Source organism: Perca fluviatilis, chromosome 20 (assembly GCF_010015445.1).
Source record: "Perca fluviatilis chromosome 20, GENO_Pfluv_1.0, whole genome shotgun sequence".
Classification (NCBI taxonomy): domain Eukaryota; kingdom Metazoa; phylum Chordata; class Actinopteri; order Perciformes; family Percidae; genus Perca; species Perca fluviatilis.
In genome coordinates, this window is record NC_053131.1 from 10,214,100 (window position 1) to 10,234,757 (window position 20,658).

The window sequence follows — 20,658 nt, forward strand, 5'->3', positions numbered from 1 at the left end:
TTCAATGGCTCCCTTCTTTTTTGCGAAAAATGCCCATCACATCAATTTACTGTACATGTAAATGTTTGGCATTTTTGTCAATTAATTTACTGTTGATCAACAAAATAGCTACATGTAGCTGCAGCATGTACATGTAGCTGGGCAACAGTTGTCAAAAAATATTAATAATGTCACATCAGTATTTATTAGGTTGGATCTTAAATCTTTTATACCAAATGTCACCAAAGCATCCCTGCCTTTTGTTAAAATGCATTTACCATCATTTCTTACCTTCTAAGGCAGCACAGGCAAGCAGGCGGTCTCTTAGCGCCCCCTCCTGGCTGCAGCCTTGCCCATACAGCTCCAGCAGACTGAGGGCTCGGCCCAGGTCTCTGGAGGAAAGAGCCTTCTGGAAGGCCTCAGTAGCCACAGCCTGGGCTACGTCTTCTTGAGGCCCAGACAGCAGCAGGCTGACGAGGGGTTTCCCACAAATAACCGACCCTAGTCCAGCAGAACCTTCCTCGCCCTCACTTAACAGGGTGCCCAGCAGTGGTTCAGCCATGGTGTGAAGGTAATCCCGGAGAATAGGGAACTCCTTCAGGAGGTTATCTGCTTCACGAGAAATCTGCTCCCCATCTAGGACTGCCTCTTTACGGCTGCTTCGGAAATAGCCAGACCACCCGGAGGATTGCGTCCGGGCAGTTTCTCCTTTGCAGGCACTCAGACACGCCAGTGTGGCCAGTAAAGGGGAGCGAGACTTTAGGAAAGACAGGGCCGATGGTGTGAGGAGGAAAGAGCTTGAGGAGGAGGAGGATGAATGAGATGGTGGCGAGGTGGAGAGGATAGTGGGTGTCGGTGAGCGCTCCTCCACCGAGGCCTCCGACTCCGAGCTCGCATCAGACTGAGGCTCTGCGATTCCCAGAGCGGGCATGTGCTCCTGAGCATGCTGTTGGAGCAGGACGGACAGACTGGCAACACCGAACGCTCCGTCGTCTTTCTTGGCCTGATTGGAGTCTCTGTCATCACCTGGACGGGAGCTCCACGCAGGCAGAGACTCACAGCAGCGCTGGACAATCACCTGCTGCACGCTCAGTCGCAGACCTTCCTGCTGCAGCAAGGACAGCACTCTGAGATAAAAGATGAAATAGTAAAGTAAGCTGTTGACTTCACACAGCACTCAAAACCCTGACGAACTTCCGGCAAATTTGAGATTTGCTCTGCAAGTCAGCCTGGCCAAGGTTCAAGCCCATTTCCAATTTTTCCAAATCAAGGCACCAATCACAACCGTTGAGGCGGGCTTTACACGATGACGATAGCGCAGCGACGGCAAGCAGCTTTTTCTTTACATTCAACATGACGGTTCTCTTAATACATCCATGCACCGAACCCGTTGATGCCGCTGTAGCCGCTACGTCACCGGATCGTTGGTCCGATTGGTCGAAGGACTATCCAATTGCACCCAGAGGCATTTGAGTGGCGTCCGTTGGTGACGCCCCTTTGGAAATTAACTGTCAATGAACCCCCACTGTAACTGTAGTTTAATAAACGTCAAAAAAAAAATACAGAAAAAAATAGCTTCAGTTGTAACAGAGTGGGTCTGGTGTCAACCAGGCTACCACTAGGCCTAAGCCACTGGAAATTATTTTTTTTCTGTATTTTTAAGACGTTTATTAAACTACAGTTACAGTGGGGCGGCTCGGTTGGAAACGTAGTCATGTGTTCAAATCTCCAGTTAGCTTTTAGCTCTGACTTGATGTAGGGCCCTATGGAATCTGTCTTATAGCTTTTTTTAATTCTCAACATTGCGATTCCGTCTAAGATTTATGGATATCACAGAAACTATTGGGCTCTACATTAATACTGCCATCAGTCTGTGACTGGCCCCAGCCGGGCCCTCGTCGAAAAAAAAAAAAGACACTTGCCATCGGGCTAAACTACTTTTCTGGGGGAAGCCCTGTATATCCCCTCCTTCGCAGTTTTAATGTCGACACTGCTTTTATAAAAATGTTTTATTCCTGTTTTATTGAATCTGTTCCTCCTCTTCTTCTATCTGTTGGCACGGCTCACTTTCTGTCAAAGAGGAAAAACCGCCTGCAAGGTTTTGCAAAGGTGTGGAGCAAAATCGCCGTAACGCCACTGAACAACCTCCCTGACCTGTATCAGGACAGATTCTTAAGGAAAGCTAAATCCATCTTGGCTGATCCGAGCCGTGCCAATTTATTCTGCTACCATCAGGGCGCAGATACAATCTGCCGCGATTAGGGTTGGGTACCGAAACTCGGTGCCAATAGGGAACCGGTGCCGACGTAAACGGTAGTAACGAGACCGAATAAGAACGAAAATTTCGGTGCCTCATTTCGGTGCTTGACTTTACACTACACCTGACAGCATGTAACGATAGCCTACCTTTAGCTAGCAGCTGGATTAAACACCGGTAAAATGCTGACAGCTAACGTTAAACAGTGTAAAGTGTGACTGTAGCCTAATTTCACTGTGGAGGACTTCAACAGCGGGATGTAACAGTCTGCTCTGCAGCGCAGCAGCTGCCGTTGTCGCAATTCATAGATATACAGTATGTTTATATGGTCGGAATGAAACAACACAGACAGTGCGTTCACTTGCAGCTGCAGTTGTCGGAATTAAACAACACAGACGGTGCGTTCACTTGCAGCTGCAGTTGTCGGAATTAAACAACACAGACGGTGCATTCACTTAAAACAGGTAGCCTCGTGGTGCATTCACAGTAAAATACCCTTTTCCCATCTGGGGTTCAACAGCAATTTACTGGTGAAATAACTTATTGTTATTGTTATAGTTATTACATTATTATTAAATCTTTAATTTTGACCATGTCCTTAGCAATAAACAAGTCACTAACTGTTGTTTACTACCCTTATTTTTTTCTTATTTTTTTTTTTTACTTTATTGAAAAGTACCGATTTAGGCACCGGAACCGTTTTAAAAGTATCGATTTAGCACCGGAACCAAAAAAAAACCAAACGATACCCAACCCTAGCCGCGATACAGAACAAATAGGTTCAAGAGTGCATTTATTCCTGCTGCTATCAGCATAGTCATTATTTTGTTGTGCTTTTTATTTATCGGTTGTGCTTGTGGTTTATGTATTACCGTTGGCTGGAAACCAAATTGCCCTCCAGGGATAATAAAGATACCTTGGACCTCTTTCATACTACCATTAATGGATGGTTTCGCATCGATCCAAGGGTAATATTAAAGCTGAAACCTGCAGCATTCCTCCACTGTGCTGCCCCTAAATATAAAGCCTCTACTGTGTGGCATCTTCTACCTCTTCCCACCTCATTACTAAGCAACTTGCAGAATGCAATGTCATAGACTTACTAAGTTATAGGATCACAAATTCCCTTCACTGTTATGGTCAACTAGCACAGGTGTGACCTGATAACCCAATTAGCATTTCTGAAAAGCTTGCAGAAAAATGTTATGCGTCTCTCACAGTTAAGCCATGTATATAAATAAAACAATATGACAGATTTGGATTTCAGTTTCATTCACGTTAACCACCTTCTCCACAGTACACCAGCTGTGAGGCACACATTTTAGCTGCAGTTTAGGCAGCTGTGTGTAACAAGGTGAGGAATAACATAGCATGCAAACTGCAGGCTTATGTAAACTTATGTATATTCACATTGACTGTGTGCGTACCTGTCAGGAGACACCTGCCTGTCAAACAGCAGGTGGGAGAGAAGCTGAAATGGGGCTTGAAGCAACACCAGTAGTGGATTCCCAAGCTTCACTTCACTGCTCTGGTCTAAGAGAAACAGCAAGAGAGGCAAATCAGAACAAACCCAGGTATAAGAAGAAGAAGAGTCACTGTTGGGCCCTGCCTGGTATAGTCACTATTTAGGTAGAATTGGCTTTAGTTTGGTATAAAAGTGAGCTTATCACCAAGTGCCTTCTGATTTGATCCCCAGTACCATAATGAAGGTAGGGGAGGAAAAAAGTGTTAATAGGGGGAAAAAGTGTTAACTGAGACGGTGACTAAGATGAGATGGTGAGGTCTGAAAGCAGCAAGATTTTTTAATAAAACACTACAAAAGCACTATGCACTTAAACTACTTTAACTTTTAAAGAGCTATTGTTAGAAGCTGCTGCATAAGGCAGAAGAATCTGAAGACTGATACTTCTGTTTCCAGATCAGCATCCCTTTCCCAAGAGGACACAGAAAGCATGAACAACCTAAATGACAAAATAATTTTACCTTCCGATCCAAGGCTGCGCACTAACACAGACGCTAGTGTGTTGACGTAGTCGAGGAAACTGCGCACATAATCTGGTCTGGCAAGATCTCCGTCTGGCTCGAAGGGGCAAAGCTGATCCAGAGAACGCAGCAGCTGCTTCATGCTGGAGCGCACAGGGTGAGCGTCCAGCTCCGACTGCTTCAGACTGGACTGTTCAACCAACTGGGCCAGAAGAGCGCTGCCCACACTGCCCTCTGTCAAATCATAATCGCCATTATTTTGGTCAATATTGAAATCGCGATTACTTAACACGATTACTCAGTCTTTCGGGAAAGATGTTGCAATTGTTGAACTTAAAAGAGAGTGAAAAAGTTAAATAAAATCAACAGTGACAACACCTAGAACTGTGACCCTTAATACTTTTCCCATTTGAACATAAAAATTTAATTAAATTCAGAACAAAAGACAAACATTTGATTATTCAGTTTTTGTGCTCATTAGGAAGTGTAGTTGCACAGCCCTGAACGAGAGGTAACACAAAACATACAGAACATTCTAATGTTCACATAGAATGCTAAAAACAATATAGGGCATTAATCCTGCAACACATTTTGCAAGTTATCCAAATCGTATCTGACATTACACAAGACGTGGAAAACAGTCTCACACATTCCTGGGAAACTTACAACAGAGCTCCAAGACATGTGAGTGAAAATACTTGGACCGGTGAGGTTTACTGTGTAGTTCAACATTTATCTACCAAGACAAAGTCAATGCTAACTTTATTGCATTAATTGCAAATTGATGGTTCCTGTGCCGACCTGTGCCATCTGTTGCAGTGCTCAGGATGTGCAGGGTGGTCTCCAAACGTTGACCGAGACTGAGCCGAGCAGCCATGCACTCTTCGCTCAGTGCTGGGTAGCAACACAGGAGCACTTCCTGGATGCAGCAACCAAATGGGCTGGCGAAGACTTGGTCTTCCCCGACAGCTTCTATGAACAAGAGTGGATCCGTAACCAAAAAACGATTCCGTACATTTGCTTCATTTTTTATATAAAGTCTCTGGTGAAAAAGTCATTTTGTTTGCAGATCATTGTGCAATTGGCAATTTCCATTATTGGAGCAGCCAAATGGCACGTTAATGTCCATGTAAATACACATTTTGGAGTATTTGTATTCACCTGTTTTGACAGAGCTCTTATTAGTAGCAGAATGATTCAGGATCTTGTTGATCTGCTGTAATACCATAGGGAATCCACAGATCCCCTCAGAATGGGGAACCTTAGAGTCAACTCTTACTCCTGGGGAGATAGGACAGGGAATGAAGATGAAAACCAAAATAACTACCTGTGCAAAGCTGCTAATAAACACATGAAATTGTAGTTGGTCTCGTTAACTCTCCATGTTCAAATAAATCTGTTCTGTAACCCGCACCATCGACAACCAGTCATCAACATTGCTAAAAATTCTTCAGAGAAAGACCCTAAAATTCAGGCTGCATACCTTGAGCCTCCAGGCTGCTGTTGAGTCTGCGCTCTGCGGTGTCCAGCAGCTGTCGGGACGTCTTCCAGAGCTGACAGTGGCAGCAGGCCAGGTCGAAGGCAGCCATGGCTGCCGGGCTGAGCTCCGCCAGCAGTGTGTAGAGGAGGCCAGAGGGGTCTGACGTGCAGCGGCTCAGCCAGTAGCCGTCCTCCAGTGAGGGCATCGGGTGAGCGGGGGTGCTGAGGAGACGGTCTGCTATGTCCGAGATGGAGTAGAAAGCCACACCTGCAGGGAAGACCCCGAGTTATCTACTGTACATGTTATGTGGCAATAAAAACATTGAAAAAGTACAGCACATGAAAATAAGTTAATCTTTACTTTAAAAACAACAGTTCAATAATCTTAAAGTGCTTCCCCACATCACAGGTAAACACAAAGGGATCAAAGCAGTGAAGGCCAATGTAACAGATGTGTCCTGACACCTGGATATCAAGATAAAACATAAACAATAACATTTGCATTTATGATTTGTGTAGCTTAGTGGTATATTTTATTCCACTGGATGACTACATGTGTATACAAAGTTACAATATGATATTCCCAGCACAGCCCATTTGAATTTGAATATATTCAGTCCCTCAGAGTCAATCAAGAGCTTTTTTTCTGTAGACTCATGATGTTGAATGTTTTAAAGAGTGAGAAAAATAAAGTAAATTTATGTAAGGAACTCAACTTGCTCTCCTTGCCTACATGTCTATTCCACAGCTGCATACAGTACAGCAGCTTTACATCTATTCTTTGGACATTGTTCAAAGACATTCTGCTAAAAGTGCTCTAAAAAAAATAGACCTGCAAGCAAGTATACCAAGGCTGAAAGTGCACTTGAAGGAGGACGAGGCTATGTTTGAAAAGGGCTCAGTCAGGTGGTTATACATGCATTTTAATTACTTAAATTAAGAATTAAAAGCAACATAAAATCCTGAGTAGGAAAAGAGACGCTGAACCTGCAGCAGCAGCACTTCCGATGGCCTGCAGGGTTAATCGCCCGCTGCTGCCCAGCCGACTCCTCCCTGCGGCGGCCACAGCCGCTGTCCCCAAACCCTCGGAGGAGGATGAGGATGAAGACATAGACTGGTTCTCCATCTTCTGCTCCACCTGTCCCAACTCCACCAGGACTTCTTTGTAGCGCTCCATGAAAACCAGCTCCCCACAACAGGCAGATGCCTCCAGATCAAACACCAGAGACACCTGCAGAGAAGCCAAGAAATACATGCACAATCCTAATTAGAAGTAGTTGTAGTATTAATAATATTGGTAGTAAACACAACAGTAGGGGTAACTATTAGTAGTAGCAACAGTATTGTTTGTAGTAGTATTAAGTATCAAAATGAGGAAAATTAACTTTGAAGTTGGTAAAAAACAAATGGGTTTTTGCAAAAAAAAAGTCCAGCTTGCCACACAGACCTGATGTGCCTCCATGAAGTTCCCTCGGCGGATGCAGGACAGGAGTAGAGACTCTGGAGGGGACAGCATGGCGGGGACTAGCCAGCTGTGGGGACCTCCGCACGGACAGACCTCTAGTTCCACACAGCCTGTCCCTCCTCCACCATCTGACAAAAGGACAAATGCCCAGAAAAAAATAATATAGGGCTTAAAAACGAACAACTTTGAATTCCCCTCAAAGACAAAAAAGCCAGACCCTGACAGTTTTTTTTACAAGTGAAATTTCCACTTCATAATAAAATTATTTATGATCTCCTGTTCATTCTGTAAGACACCATTTCATTGGTGGAAAACCAAAAGATTGATCTGATTTAATATGATTTGAACAGACCAAATCTAATGAAGGACAGGCCATTGTTGTTGTTATACCTTACCTGACGTGCTGGTGCTGGTGCTAACTTCTCCATTGTGTTTATCCACGGAGGTTTGTCTCTGTATAGCATGTCTCCCTGGTCTCTTCCTTCTCCTCAGGCTGGAGCTCTTGCTGCTTCCCAGCGAAGTGACAGGACAGCCGACAGCTGACCGCTGGAGAGGACTTTCTGAACCTGCAAGTGGATTTACCATCAAGAATGAATGCCAAAATGCCATCTGAACTCAATCCACCCCTCATGCAAACATAAGAAGAAACGCACACTCAATTCAAACAATTTAATGTCATATACATATGCCACCAGACAGGCGACAGAAGGCCGGTTTTTACTCCCCAAGTCAAACACTTAGTTCCTAAAATGCACAGAAGTATATAGGACGATGAAAACAGGGAATTCTTTACCACTGTTATTGACTTAATTAACACAGAGATTAATGTTTAAAAAGCAAATAAAAAAAAAAAACATCTTGGGAGTATCCTATATATAGGATGCCATGCAATTGGGAATTTTTTGTTTTTCTTGTTTTAGGACTACTATATTAAGGGTAATCAGTGTAAGCTTAGATTCATGGACACATATTGGTGTAAGTTTGACTCACTCGGTAATATATGTCTCATGTCGAATGTAATGTTTAATGTATGTTTTAAATGTGTTGAGTAATGTTTCACGTATGTTTTTACAGTGCTAAGCATAAGTGAACAACATACCTAGAGATTGGCATGGGGTACTTTCCATAAGATCATCTCTCAATGCAAATCAAACCAGCTATTAGGCTAACTGAAATAAAACCATGCCAATCTCTAGGTATGGTGAAGGGTATGTGATGATGTGGGGCCATTTTAATTCCAAAGGCCAAGGGAACTTTATCAGGATGCATAGTATCCTGGATCCATGAAATAGGGTTAGGGTTGGCCTTTAAAAATAAAAAATCTGCCTGCCTCTATGGGAATTTAACATATGGGTGTCTATACTTATGCCCCCTGTATTTTAAGGAAGAACATTTATTTATTTACGATACATTATTCATTCACAAAGAACATTTGTGTCCTTAAAAGGTTGGATTTTTCCTAATTTTTTTAAATTAAGATCAATTTCCAAAAGATGATTTTTTTTTTTATTCCTCTTTTGCGTACGGCGCTCAGCTGCGCCCAAGACGATTGTGATTGGTTTAAAGAAATGGCAATAAACCAGAGCACGTTTTTCTACCATCCCGTAATGCTGTGTGGACTAGCCAGACCCAATGCGAGACCATGTCATGCATGCAGAAATAGTAAATCAAAAAACTTAAGAGTAAAAGCTAAAGAGAAATATCCCGTCCATCTCACCACTTCCAGTGCCCTGATTGCTGGTGATGATCTGCAGCCTCCACTGAGCCTCTGCCGTGCGCTTGGACAACCTCTGCAGGCGAGCCCCGAACGTTTCAGCCGTCACTGAGCAGCCGAGGTTCTCTGCCGCTTCGGTCTCTCGAGGCAGCGCTCTTCCCCCCTCCTGTCCCTCCTGCTGGCCCACCACACACATGCCCTCCAACCCTTCTTTCAACAGCTTCAAAAAACCTTCCATGGCCGTCACGTCGGCTAGAAACCCCCTGCAGCCCTGGATAAAGTGTCCCAGGTCCAGGTGACCACGGTGGGCTGCCGTTAGTGAACTTGAACGCAGCTTATGGTTCTCTTTCCTGATGTACTCCGTCTCATCAGTCTTTGCTTTGCTTCCCAATTCTACATTTGTGTTTCTTGTATCGGATAGAAATTCTGACTGAGTGGCATTCCCCGTGCTCTGGTTCAAGTTCATGTCTTTTTGGATCGGCTGGGAAAAGTCCGTGGTGGACAGGAAGAGAAGGGAGAAGATGTTCTCCAGAAGCTCCAGGCGGAACATGGCAGGCACGGCCTCCAGATAGAGCTGACACTCTGACAGATAGTTCTGGAACAGAAAATGGCAACCTGGAAAACACAACATACAGAGAAGATCAAAGCCGAGGTATTATTTAGAACTATATAAGAAAAGAAAAACCAGCTTCAAACAATGAACGATTCTTGTCGTAGTATTAAAGCACAAGCAAGAAGTTATGTAGGAAAAGTGATTATTGAAACTTTTAAACAAAAGCTCTATTTTAATTTGTGTGTAGGTGCTTCCATCCATTTTGATTTTGTGTCTCTTGACATGTGAACTATTTGGTGTGACCTGTGGAAAATAAAGCACAAAAAACTGGGTAAAAAAAGAAAAAGGTCTTTGTTATCAAGAGATGATTATTGAAGTTTAGAAACAAAAAGAATGACCAAGGCAATTACCTATATTTGGCTTACCCATTTCTAGATTATTTTTCAACATATTCTACTGCTTTGCTTTTTTCAGTCAGTAGTATGATTTAACACTACCAACTACAGGTTACCCATGACACAAATGTCTACTTGTTACGCAAGCCCGGAGATTATAATCAGCTAAAATGAGCAGACAGGAAACTTTTCTATCATCAGTCATCAAACTAAAACGTCACCGCAGAAAAAGAAAGACAGCTTTCTCACCTTCTGAGGAAGTCGAGGTTTGGTTTTGGTCCATTTCTGCTTCAGACGGCTGGTGCTGCATGGACTCACACTCGGTACAATTTGAGTGTTTATGTGCGTTTACACAGAGAGCATAGATGGCGTACTTCATGGCACAGAACCCCTGGAACAATACTATGTTCCTCTGCACACCAGAACTGAGATTACTGACGACCTCAGTGTCTTCTGCAGGGGGAAAATGTACATTACTCTCTTGGCAATGAACTGCAAATGTTTTGGACTCCAATAGAGAAACAACAACAGAGATGAAGCTGCTGACCTGTTCCTGGTGAATTTGGCAGTTGCTGCAGCAGATCTAGTATCTTGCGCTCCTCAAACCGAGCCAAAGGAGTCAGGGAATGCAAAATATAGAGGGCAGAGTGATTGTCCAGAGTGTGAAGCTGTGCCAGCAATGCCTCCATGGAAATCCCACTGCACACAAACAATCACAAAAAAGTAAATTTTATTAAAAAAAAAAATACATAAATAAAATGGAGTTAGATACCAGTCAAACTTAAAAAAACAAAACCAGATGCTTACGGATTGTTGTTTTTACACCACTTAAGTATTCCAAGCTGAGAGGACAACAGATTGGAAAACTCCTGCAGAACAGAGTCATTGGCTGGCCCCTAAGAAGAAGGTAAAGACTGTCTCAGCAAATGACACTTAACAGCTGTAAACCAGCCGTAGAGGTGGAGGTATATGTGGATGTCTGGACAGGTGAATGATTTCAGCTCTGACCTGCTCTCGGTGCAGGATGCTGAGCAGCGTTTGAGCCGAACTCAGACTGCGACACTGAATCCATCCCAGGAGCAACAGCAGGCGAGATAAAGGCTGGAACTCCGACTTCAGTAAGTCTTTCAGCGGAGAAAACTCCTCGTGTTTAATCAGGTCAAGTGCAGTAACCTACAGAAAGGAACCAATCCTATTTACATTATTGAATCTCATCACATGCGGTTGCTAACCAAATTAACTTCAGGATCCAGTACTAATTATGAAAACTACAGAGTCGTGGTACTACTGAAAGAAGACTGTGTGCGCTCTATTGCGTCTAATGGGAATTGAAATCTGGTTACAAAACGAGTATTCTACTTACCAAGACCTGCTCAAGGAAGTGCTTTCCACTACTAAGGCACTCAAAATAAATGGTCTTCCAAATGGATGGACGATCCTTGTGGCAACATAAACTCAGGGCAAGTTTCTCTGCTTCAGGAAGGTCCACTAAGAAGGGGGTATAAAAAAAATAGAGGAAATAAGTTGATAAGGTTGACTTTTACTGTCTTAATGTGATCTTGTTTGTTTTGTGGTCTCTCCACTTTGTTGTAAAGCACTTTGAGCGACACTCTCTTTATACAAGGTGCTACAGTGGTGCTCATAAGATTATGAACCCGTGCTAAAGTTGACTAAAAAGAGGAATAAAAAAATCATCTTTTGGAAATTGATCTTAATGCCTTAATTAAAAAAATTTAAAAAAAAATCCAACCTTTAAGGACAACAATTTTCTTTTTTAATATATAATGTATGGTAAATAATTAAATGTTCTTCCTTAAAATTCAGGGGTCATAAGTAAGTACACCCCTATGTTAAATTCCCATAAAAGGCAGGCAGATTTTTATTTTTATGCCCCCTTTATTTTAAGGAAGAACATTTATTTATTTACGATACATTATTCATTCACAAAGAAAATTGGTGTCCTTAAAAGGTCGGATTTTTACTAATTATTTTTTAATGAAGGCATTAAGATCAATTTCCAAAAGATGATTTTTTTATTCCTCTTTTTAGTCTACTTTAGCATGGGTTCATAAACTTATGAGCACCACTGTATATAAATAAAGTTTATTATCATTATTATCATTATTATTATTATCATCATCATCATCATCATCATCATCATTATTATTATTATTATTCAAAACAACTAGTATACTATTATTTTAAAATGAATTTCTAGTATTGCAAAGGAATTTAAAAAGTGTTGCAAGTAATGTAAATCTAAAAGGGTTATGTGAGTGAATTCATAAAGTAATGCAAAAGTATTTCAGCAAAAACATTCCCAGTGTTTCCGTACAGAGACTTTGTAAATAAGATATTGTGGGAGGTATTTAGGGGTTAACCCTTGTTGAACATTGCATTGTGTGTCTTGTTCTTCTTTACATTTTTCCTTAGCATAGGCTTGGTTATTAGTAAAATACACAGAGGAATAAGAATTAGCCTAATGCCTTCACCACTGTCTACATAGGCTAAACCATAAACCACCCATCAATCACCACTATTGGTATAATGCCAAATTGACAGCAAATATAAACTTGAAATCAGGTCAAAACAGATCTTTAGAAAACGAAAGAAACTTTATGCAGATGCTAACAAAACTGCTGTTTTCATGACACGAGTAGGAAGTAAAAACTGCCAAGTGTTCACAGCCACAGAAGCCGAAGTGTGATTGAAAGAGGAAAAGAGGTTAAGCCAACGTTTGTTCTTTATAACTGAAATAAAGAAAGACTAAAACCTCAGGTCATAAAAGACAACATGACCGCTAAAACAGCTCAGAGGAGGAACCGATTTATAGGAACATACGGCTGTTTCACAAAGCAGTCTGGTCAAACTAATTAGCATGGAGCTAGCTTAAAGGGCCACATCATACATTCACAATAAAATATGTGCTTTAGTTTAAGTTTGGGACAAATCCTGATGATCCCAGTAGATTTCTCAACATCAAATACGGTTTAACTTTTATCGATGAATTTAAGAGTCAAAGAAGAGAGAGCTTTAATATCAGAGTAAGCTAAACGTTTTAAACGGACTTCTCAATATCAGAGCTGAACACACTCAGTCCACCTTGTCGGGGTGTAATGATACATCGATCTGGATCGATAAATTGATTCAATGAGCCACAATCCGATATTATCGATGAAATATGAAAGCATCGATACATATCGTCTGTAAGAGTCCCCTTAGACTATCTGTCCAATCAGAGTTTTCTGTTGAACGACTTAAAAAAATTTTAAGATTATTTTTTGGGGCCTTTTTCCCTTTATTTCAGAGTGACAGCGGATAGACAGGAAAGGTAAGAGAGAGATGGGAGATGACACGCAGCAAAGGGCGCCAGGTCGGATTCGAATTCTCAGCCTACATGGGGAGCACGCTCTTACTGGGTGAGCTAGAGGCCGCCCCAAAACAACTTTTGTTCCACCAATACAAGTTCTTTCCCGAGGCTATTCTGCAGTGGCACCGTTGCTCCTGCCAGCGCATAGCACTAAGACGATTGTGATTGGTTTAAAGAAATGGCAATAAACCAGGGCACATTTTTCTCCCATCCCGGAATGCTGTGTGGACTAGCCAGACCCTCCTCCGCAGCGCTGTGGTGGAAGGTCTGGCAATGCGAGAGTTTGCTCGTTTGAAAGCCATGATGTCTCTCTCTCATGGGTGGGCCAAATTCTCTGGGCGGGTAAAGCAGAGAAAGGGGAGGTAACCTTTCCCATTATGACATCATAAAGAGAAGATTCCAAAACGGCCCATCTGAGCTTTCATTTTCTCAAAGGCAGAGCAGGATACCCAGGGCTCGGTTTACACCTATCGCCATTTCTAGCCACTGGGGGACCATAGGCAGGCTGGGGGAACTCATATTAATGTTAAAAAAAAACTCATAAAGTGACATTTTCATGCCATGGGACCTTTAAAACCAGGAAAAGACAACACGTACCATATTACAATATCCAAAATCGGAGACAATATCTAGTCTCATATCACTATATCGATATAACATCGATATATTGCCCAGCCCTACTACCTTGTGTATCAGGCGCGCTCCTTAGCAGCTGATCCCTCTGAAGTCTCAAAGCGGTGGAACAGTAAACCGAGATGAGAGCATCACACCGAGGGCGAAGCAACGAGCTCAGGATCCTCTCCTCTTTCAGGGGCCCGTCTCTGGCTGCCCACAGAGCCTCACACAGCGCCTCCAGCTGCCCGCCGCTTCTGCCAGAGCTCTGTGGCATCACAGACAACACGGCGTAGATCTCCTCCACCCACTTCTCCACCTTCGCCGGCCTACTCTCCGGCTTCCCCAGTTCCTTCACCAGGTGTTGGATGAATGTGTGCTGCAGAGTGAGGTCCTGTAGGAGATGGAGCATGTTGGTGTTCTATCCATGCATGCGCTCAAATGTTTGTTTATAGCTGAGCTTTAAGGATTTGCAGATATGATGTTAAAAATAGCTTTAACAGAAAACAATAGTATATATTTGTATTGAAATCACCCAGAACAAGGTACATAATGTCATGTGTTACGTTTTTTTTTTTTTTTTTAAAACATACATAGCCATCAGTTGTAGTTTTTTAATTCATGTACACACATGTAAATACATTTCTATTTCACATTTTTATATGGTGCTTTATATAGTTTGTAATTATTGTGCGTTACTTTATAGTTAGAATATGTTTGACTCTACCTGTAAGAAATGTGCTAAAGACTGGGCGAGTCTGGGCTTCTTTTTCTCCAACAAGGTTCGCAGGCAAGACTCGACGGCAGCATCTGTTGCTCTTGAACCCTCCGGGGCCTTTTGCTCAGACTGTGTGTCCAAGAAGGCCTGGTGCAACTCCTGCTGAAAGATAATTCATCTCAGTCTATAGTCACAACGTGTAAAATCAAGTGAATCTTAGTACATTGGGTCTTAATCTAATTAAAAAGGTCAAATGCTTTCCTATCTAATTTTCACTCCATCGTCAGGGCTGAACGATCAATTGCATTTGCAATTATATCGGTATATGTAAAAATAAGATTTTTTTTAACCGCAAAGTGTGCTCCGGTCACGTGACACGCAAGAATAAAGCAGTCTGCATAGGAAGCATCAAATTGGCGCGCTACCGTAACCTGACCTGTTGTAAAATCGTTCAGCCCTATATACATCATTACAGCAGACGGTTGTAAAATAATAAAATAAAAATAACCTTTAGAGCAGTCTCTGGTAAGCCCTCTGAGCCCAGTTCTTCCAGGAGCAGCAGGAACTCCAGCTCTCTCCTGGTGTTGGGAGGAACCTGAAGTGGACAGTAAACCAGAGTATAGTTATCATGTCCCACTGCTGATGGGGTTTCAGATGCCTTTTCACCCCATTTTTAAACACAACGCTGTCTGCTTTGTGAAAGGACACTTTCTGGTTCTAACAAAGATTTGACCAAAACCTCTTCTCTAAGGAAACACAAACAGAGATGGTCTCAAATACCAACATATAGAGTATATAGAGTCCAGACTAGAGACATTTTTCTATTGTCTCGGACTGAACTTGGACTTGTTGACTTTTGCACTCGGACTTGGCTATTGGACTCGTCAGATATTCTAGTTGGTCTCGACCGAGTCCACGAATATATGCTTTTTTAATAGGGCTAGGCGATATGGAGAAAATCAAATACCAAATACCTCAATATCGATACCGCGACGATATTGTAGTGTTGACTATCGGTGCTTTCACAAAATAGTTACACAATGAGATTTTAGATAAATAATCATCAGTAATGTGGATATAATGTCTAAGTGGGTAAAGGCAGATAATAGAACAGTTACAACAGTCTGGTAAGTTCAGAAAAGGACATCACTTTACGGTAATGCAGCCTTTAAAACCAGGAAAAGAGAACAATTATGCCATATTACGATATTACGATATCCAAAATCTAAGACGATATCTAATCTCATATCACAATATTGATGTAATATCGATATATTGCCCAGCTCTAGTTTTAAACTAAGTAACTTCCTCCCTCATAACAAAACCACTGATGAAGCACGCTTGTTCTCCATCCAGAACAGGCATCAACATTGGATTATTATTTTTTTGTCTCTGTCTTGACCTCTTTGGACTCGGTCTTGACTCAGTCTGGACTAGTCCTGGTCTTGACAAAGGTGGACTACAGCCCTGGCTTGAGGATGACGTGACTAAACATGTCGTTTCAGAGTAACTTAAATAAGTACAATAAGCAGAGCTGCACTACTTGATTCTTTATAGTGTTACCTGCTCTTCTGTCCATTTCTCCAAAACCTGAAGCCAAAACCAAGCGAGTTTGTGTGGACTGCCAACAGACTCCCATCTGCAAAATAAACACCGTCAGTAAATCAATAGCACAAATAACACACTAATATAACGCTCAAGATCATTTTTTGCAGACATAATGTACCCCATAGTGCATTACATTTCAATTTACAAAAAACATGTCTCGTGAACAGGCAGCTGCATGACTCACTTTAAGTTGTAAGGATGGCAGACAATAGCTTTGATTATGTCTCGTAGGTTTTCTGAAAGTCCTCCCGTTGAGTTAACCAGCTGCGGCACACAGGCATTGGCCAGCTCCCACTCTCCGTGCTGCAGGCACCTCTTGAAGTACTCAAACAGCTCCTGAAGGGAGGTGTCAGCCTCACAGCCGAAGGGATGCATGGCCACTTCCACTGGGACACTCCTCCGCTCAGCTGTCACAACTGGAGACGCACCTTTCCTTCCAGAAAGCCAAGGACAACGCTTGAACTTTCTTCACCTGAAACAGAAAGAAAAAGCATTCTGAGTTTATGGTTTCACAAAACAAAGAAATGCACATATTATGTTAATTGTAAAGTCAATATAAATACAATGAAATATTTTTGTGGAATAAAAGTATTTCTGTCTGCAAATAGTCATCTGTCTAATAAATCGGGAAGCCTCTGTGTGTGTGTGTGTGTGTGTGTGTGTGTGTGTGTGTGTGTGCATGTCTTTGAAATAGCTCATGAACTGTGAGTCCAATCTACTTCACACTTGGTTGCCTGGGTACCCAATGAACTTGTTTGGAATTCTGAGAAGTTTGGGCAGCGTTGGATATCAAACTGTGAATAAAACTGAAAGACCGCAGAAAAAAGGTTCAGGCAAAAAAGCGCTGCCATAACGCTGGCTCTTCCGTGCCTACCCTTCACAATAAAGGTCCATATTTAGCATTTCGCTAAGAGGAAACTCAATTAAAACCAATTTCTACTCTTCACAATAAAAGCCCAGCATAAATTCACCATTAGCCTATATTATTATATTCACTACTACATATTGTATTAAGTTGCCGTAAGCTGTAGGTTCACCACTTCTTCCTTCTCACTCAGACTCACCCTCTATGCTCACCCTGGGTCCCGTTGTTCAAGTGTGCTGCTAACTTATAACACTAATAACATTACCGTCGGCAAATTACCCATGTGAATTAAATCCAAGACACTGACTGTGGCGATATCAACATGCAATATCGTTGACGAAAAAGGCAACACAAAAATGTAGGTAAAGAAAAACTTTTTGCATTGCCTTACACACACACACACACACACACACACACACACACACACACACACACACACACACACACGGTTCTGGTGGTTGATTAATGGAGATATTTGCGGATTGTTCTTATTACGGGCCAGATTGGGTGGAGCACCGCCATTAGTCCATGAGGCAAATGTCTGTGATTACTCCACATGTTAATTGTGCTATTTGATTGATTTATTTTATTTGACCCTTTCGTTATAAGATATGATACAGCTTTGCATTAAAAAAAAAACAATTTCAGGATAACACAAAGCCTTGGGGCTTATTTCCATTGTGGTCCCTTGGATCATCACATCCATACATATATTAAATAGATCCATCAAGACAATACAGTAATAAAAAAAACCTACTAAGACTGGCCTCTGAGCCATTTCGGTGAGTAAATTCTGCCAGGTAAATGTATAGATAGAGTGTGGTCTAGACCTACTCTATCTGTAAAGTGTCTCGAGATAACTCGTGTTATGATTTGATACTATAAATAAAATTGAATTGAAGTAGGAGTACAAAGTAAATCAGTAGTAGGCCATAGGGCCTACAGTGTGGTTGCTAAGTGCTTTGGGGTCCTTCTCGAAGTCATTTGGGGTTCTGGAGAAAGCTTCAAGCTGCAATACCACAGGCCAAGCAATCAGCCCGTTCCAAACAGGCACATTTTGAACAGGCACTGCACTAGTACAAACAACTTTGGATAAAAGACGCGCACAAAAACTACTCCCAACAGAACAGTGGGAAACAATGCAACATTTGTTTGATACAATTTATTATTATATACTGTAATTAACAGAAATGCAATGCTTTCTTTACCCCTTTCTTTCTTAATCATGCATATTACTCTCAAATATTGTTTTCCTCTCATTTTAAACAACTTTTAGATTCCTGCAGGTAGTAGTTTTTTGTTAATAATTCTTTGGACAACAATATGATATTAGCCGATATCACAAAATCTGCCACGATAGGATTGCGAATTAGTTCTATATAACACAATATCAGATCACACATCATCGGTGATCATTTATCGATATATCAATCCAAATGGATTTATCGTTAAACCCCTAGTAATAAGTGGGCCAAAGGTTCGGAACAAAAGTGCTAAAATCTTAACAATTAATAAATACCTTAAATAGATCATAAAAAAGCAGGTCATTCATATTTAATAAAAGTCATTTGTGGAACAATATATCTGTTGAAGATGTTTCTATAAGTGAACAATATAGAGTGTGCACTGAAGTTTGATGGAAGAATTAATTTGTACAGTATTGTTGTTGTTTTTTATTGACACACTTCATATGGTTTTACAGCATCATTTATAATCTGAAAACACTACCTAAAACTGATTTCAGACACTTTCAATTTCATATTTTATAGGTTTCCTTTGTGAATTTATGACACGATTACGAAAAATAATGACTTTACCTTGCTGGTTAACAACTTATTATCCGGACCATGCATGTTTTCTTTAATAACACGCCAAGGCACTTATATCCAAGATTTGTGACATAGACGTCAAAAGATATTATACACAATGTATTTCTCATTTATTATTTGTACCTTCAATTGTCTGCACGAACAAACCACGCAAGTTGAATAAGAAATCAAACAGCTGTCCAGCGAGCTGCTGTGTTCCGCCAGCGAGGTTAAATACGCCTTTTAAATGCCAATGTTCCCATGTTCATCGTTCGTCTCAGATTTGAAAGCTACCTTAACGTCACTGGTTAGCATTAGCATTAGCTAAACATCTTGCTGACTTGTTGTAGCTGAAACTGAAAGTTAGCTAACTTCCGTAACAACTAGCAAGCACACACATAAAGCATTTTCAAGTGAGCGAGTATTCAACAAAGTCACTTACTCATTTCTTTGTGTTGTTTCCCCCCCCCCCGAACTGGGGACTATTTACACTCCTAGCTACTGCCTTCTCTTGACCTGTTATGCTAGGAGGCTAGGTGCATGTTAACGAAGGTCATGTGACAAAATCAGCTGACTCTCCGACGCTGGTTGGTCAAACGTTTTGGCACGAGGTGGGCGTTTTCTTTAACTGCTGCCTTCAGGTGCTGTTGGAAATACAGCCATTCCAACAGGAGTACACATACATTACAACATTTCATGTCATTTAGCTGACGCCTTGCTCAGGGACACATTGGTTGATGTAGCACAGTGGGAATTGAACCCAGGTCTCCCACATCAAAGGCATGTTTCATATCCACTGCGCCATCACCCCCCCCAATATGATAAATTAACAACCCAGCAAACTACTATGAAAGATCTGAGTAGCTATAACTGTAGGCAGGATGGCTCAGACGATCACCGGCTCACAGTTCCCAACACTGGAAGAGAGCTACAAAAGCTGCAGCTTGTTAAATTCATCTTATTTCCTGTTTTTGTATCTTATAGGCCTATTCACATTTATACTAGTGTTAGGCTATACCTCATAGATTGGATCCTTAGGCTTCTAGGCCAACAGGCTTGCTCCAAATGACATTTTATTGTAGGCTACTAGTGACAATAAAGGTATCTTGTATCTTTAGGAGTAGGCAAAAAAGAAATAGACTGGTTGTAGAAGTTGAAAGTTCATTTGGGAACTTAGAAACAACTTACCTGCTTGTTCTGGAGCTTTGAACTGTATCACACCGTAGCCTATTTGAATTTGCTCAGTTGCCACAGAACTGTAGACGTTCAAACTTTGCATATAATTTAACACAGATGAGAAGCCCGTTGTTAATTTGCCATTGCAATTTAGCAAACTCAATCTGCTGATGGGAACCATATGATGCAGCTGAAAACCTTCAGCTCAGATTGTTTGGTCAAGGCTGGTTGTGATTTTTGGTAGGAAAAAAATTGGATGGAATATTGTGTCTTTTGTGTAATAAACCATTATTAGTAGTCCAGCCCACAAAAAAAAAAAAAAAAACAGTTATTGAAGTACCCTTGAACAAGGCACTGACGGGGACATGTAAACGGGCAAATGCTCCAGAGCGCCAGGTTGACTGTCAATTATGTTGTGGTAATTTGATGAAATTTAAATGGGTTTGGTAATATGCACCACTAAAGATAGACAAAGAAAAATATAAAGGCCCAAGTGTCTCCAGTCTTATAGAGGGACCCTTATATCAAAATATTTTATTGGCATTAATATGTCAACATATGTTACACTTATATAGTGCATATTCTTAAATAAATTCTAATTTAATCAAATTATAACCATCTGAATTAGGCCCTCTTGAGTTATTTAACAAAGCCCTTCCTGCTTTTTCACTTTCCT

The 20,658-nt window shown here is 41.4% G+C and overlaps 1 protein-coding gene across 3 annotated transcripts in view; it reads right to left on the reverse strand.

Annotated features, from left to right (window-relative positions):
• Nucleotides 1-19,381, reverse strand: part of zfyve26 (zinc finger, FYVE domain containing 26) — a 39,655-nt gene extending 20,274 nt beyond the window's left edge. Inside the window, exons 1-21 of one of the 3 annotated variants that reach the window (XM_039786869.1) lie at nucleotides 19,249-19,381; nucleotides 16,318-16,605; nucleotides 16,089-16,164; nucleotides 15,034-15,120; nucleotides 14,535-14,684; nucleotides 13,880-14,201; nucleotides 11,189-11,313; nucleotides 10,834-10,998; nucleotides 10,633-10,721; nucleotides 10,373-10,524; nucleotides 10,075-10,278; nucleotides 8,881-9,492; nucleotides 7,559-7,729; nucleotides 7,146-7,291; nucleotides 6,686-6,929; nucleotides 5,703-5,966; nucleotides 5,381-5,500; nucleotides 5,021-5,191; nucleotides 4,220-4,453; nucleotides 3,664-3,769; nucleotides 271-1,106 (exon numbers count right to left, since the gene is read on the reverse strand). In XM_039786869.1, coding sequence (XP_039642803.1) covers nucleotides 271-1,106; nucleotides 3,664-3,769; nucleotides 4,220-4,453; nucleotides 5,021-5,191; nucleotides 5,381-5,500; nucleotides 5,703-5,966; nucleotides 6,686-6,929; nucleotides 7,146-7,291; nucleotides 7,559-7,729; nucleotides 8,881-9,492; nucleotides 10,075-10,278; nucleotides 10,373-10,524; nucleotides 10,633-10,721; nucleotides 10,834-10,998; nucleotides 11,189-11,313; nucleotides 13,880-14,201; nucleotides 14,535-14,684; nucleotides 15,034-15,120; nucleotides 16,089-16,164; nucleotides 16,318-16,508 — 4,465 coding nt within the window. In that variant the 5' untranslated portion in view covers nucleotides 16,509-16,605; nucleotides 19,249-19,381. Of the gene's footprint in view, nucleotides 1-270; nucleotides 1,107-3,663; nucleotides 3,770-4,219; nucleotides 4,454-5,020; nucleotides 5,192-5,380; nucleotides 5,501-5,702; nucleotides 5,967-6,685; nucleotides 6,930-7,145; nucleotides 7,292-7,558; nucleotides 7,730-8,880; nucleotides 9,493-10,074; nucleotides 10,279-10,372; nucleotides 10,525-10,632; nucleotides 10,722-10,833; nucleotides 10,999-11,188; nucleotides 11,314-13,879; nucleotides 14,202-14,534; nucleotides 14,688-15,033; nucleotides 15,121-16,088; nucleotides 16,165-16,317; nucleotides 16,606-19,248 lie in introns of all 3 variants that reach the window. The other 2 variants (XM_039786870.1, XM_039786868.1) reach the window with 2 other exon arrangements.
• Nucleotides 19,382-20,658: the final 1,277 nt, after the last annotated feature.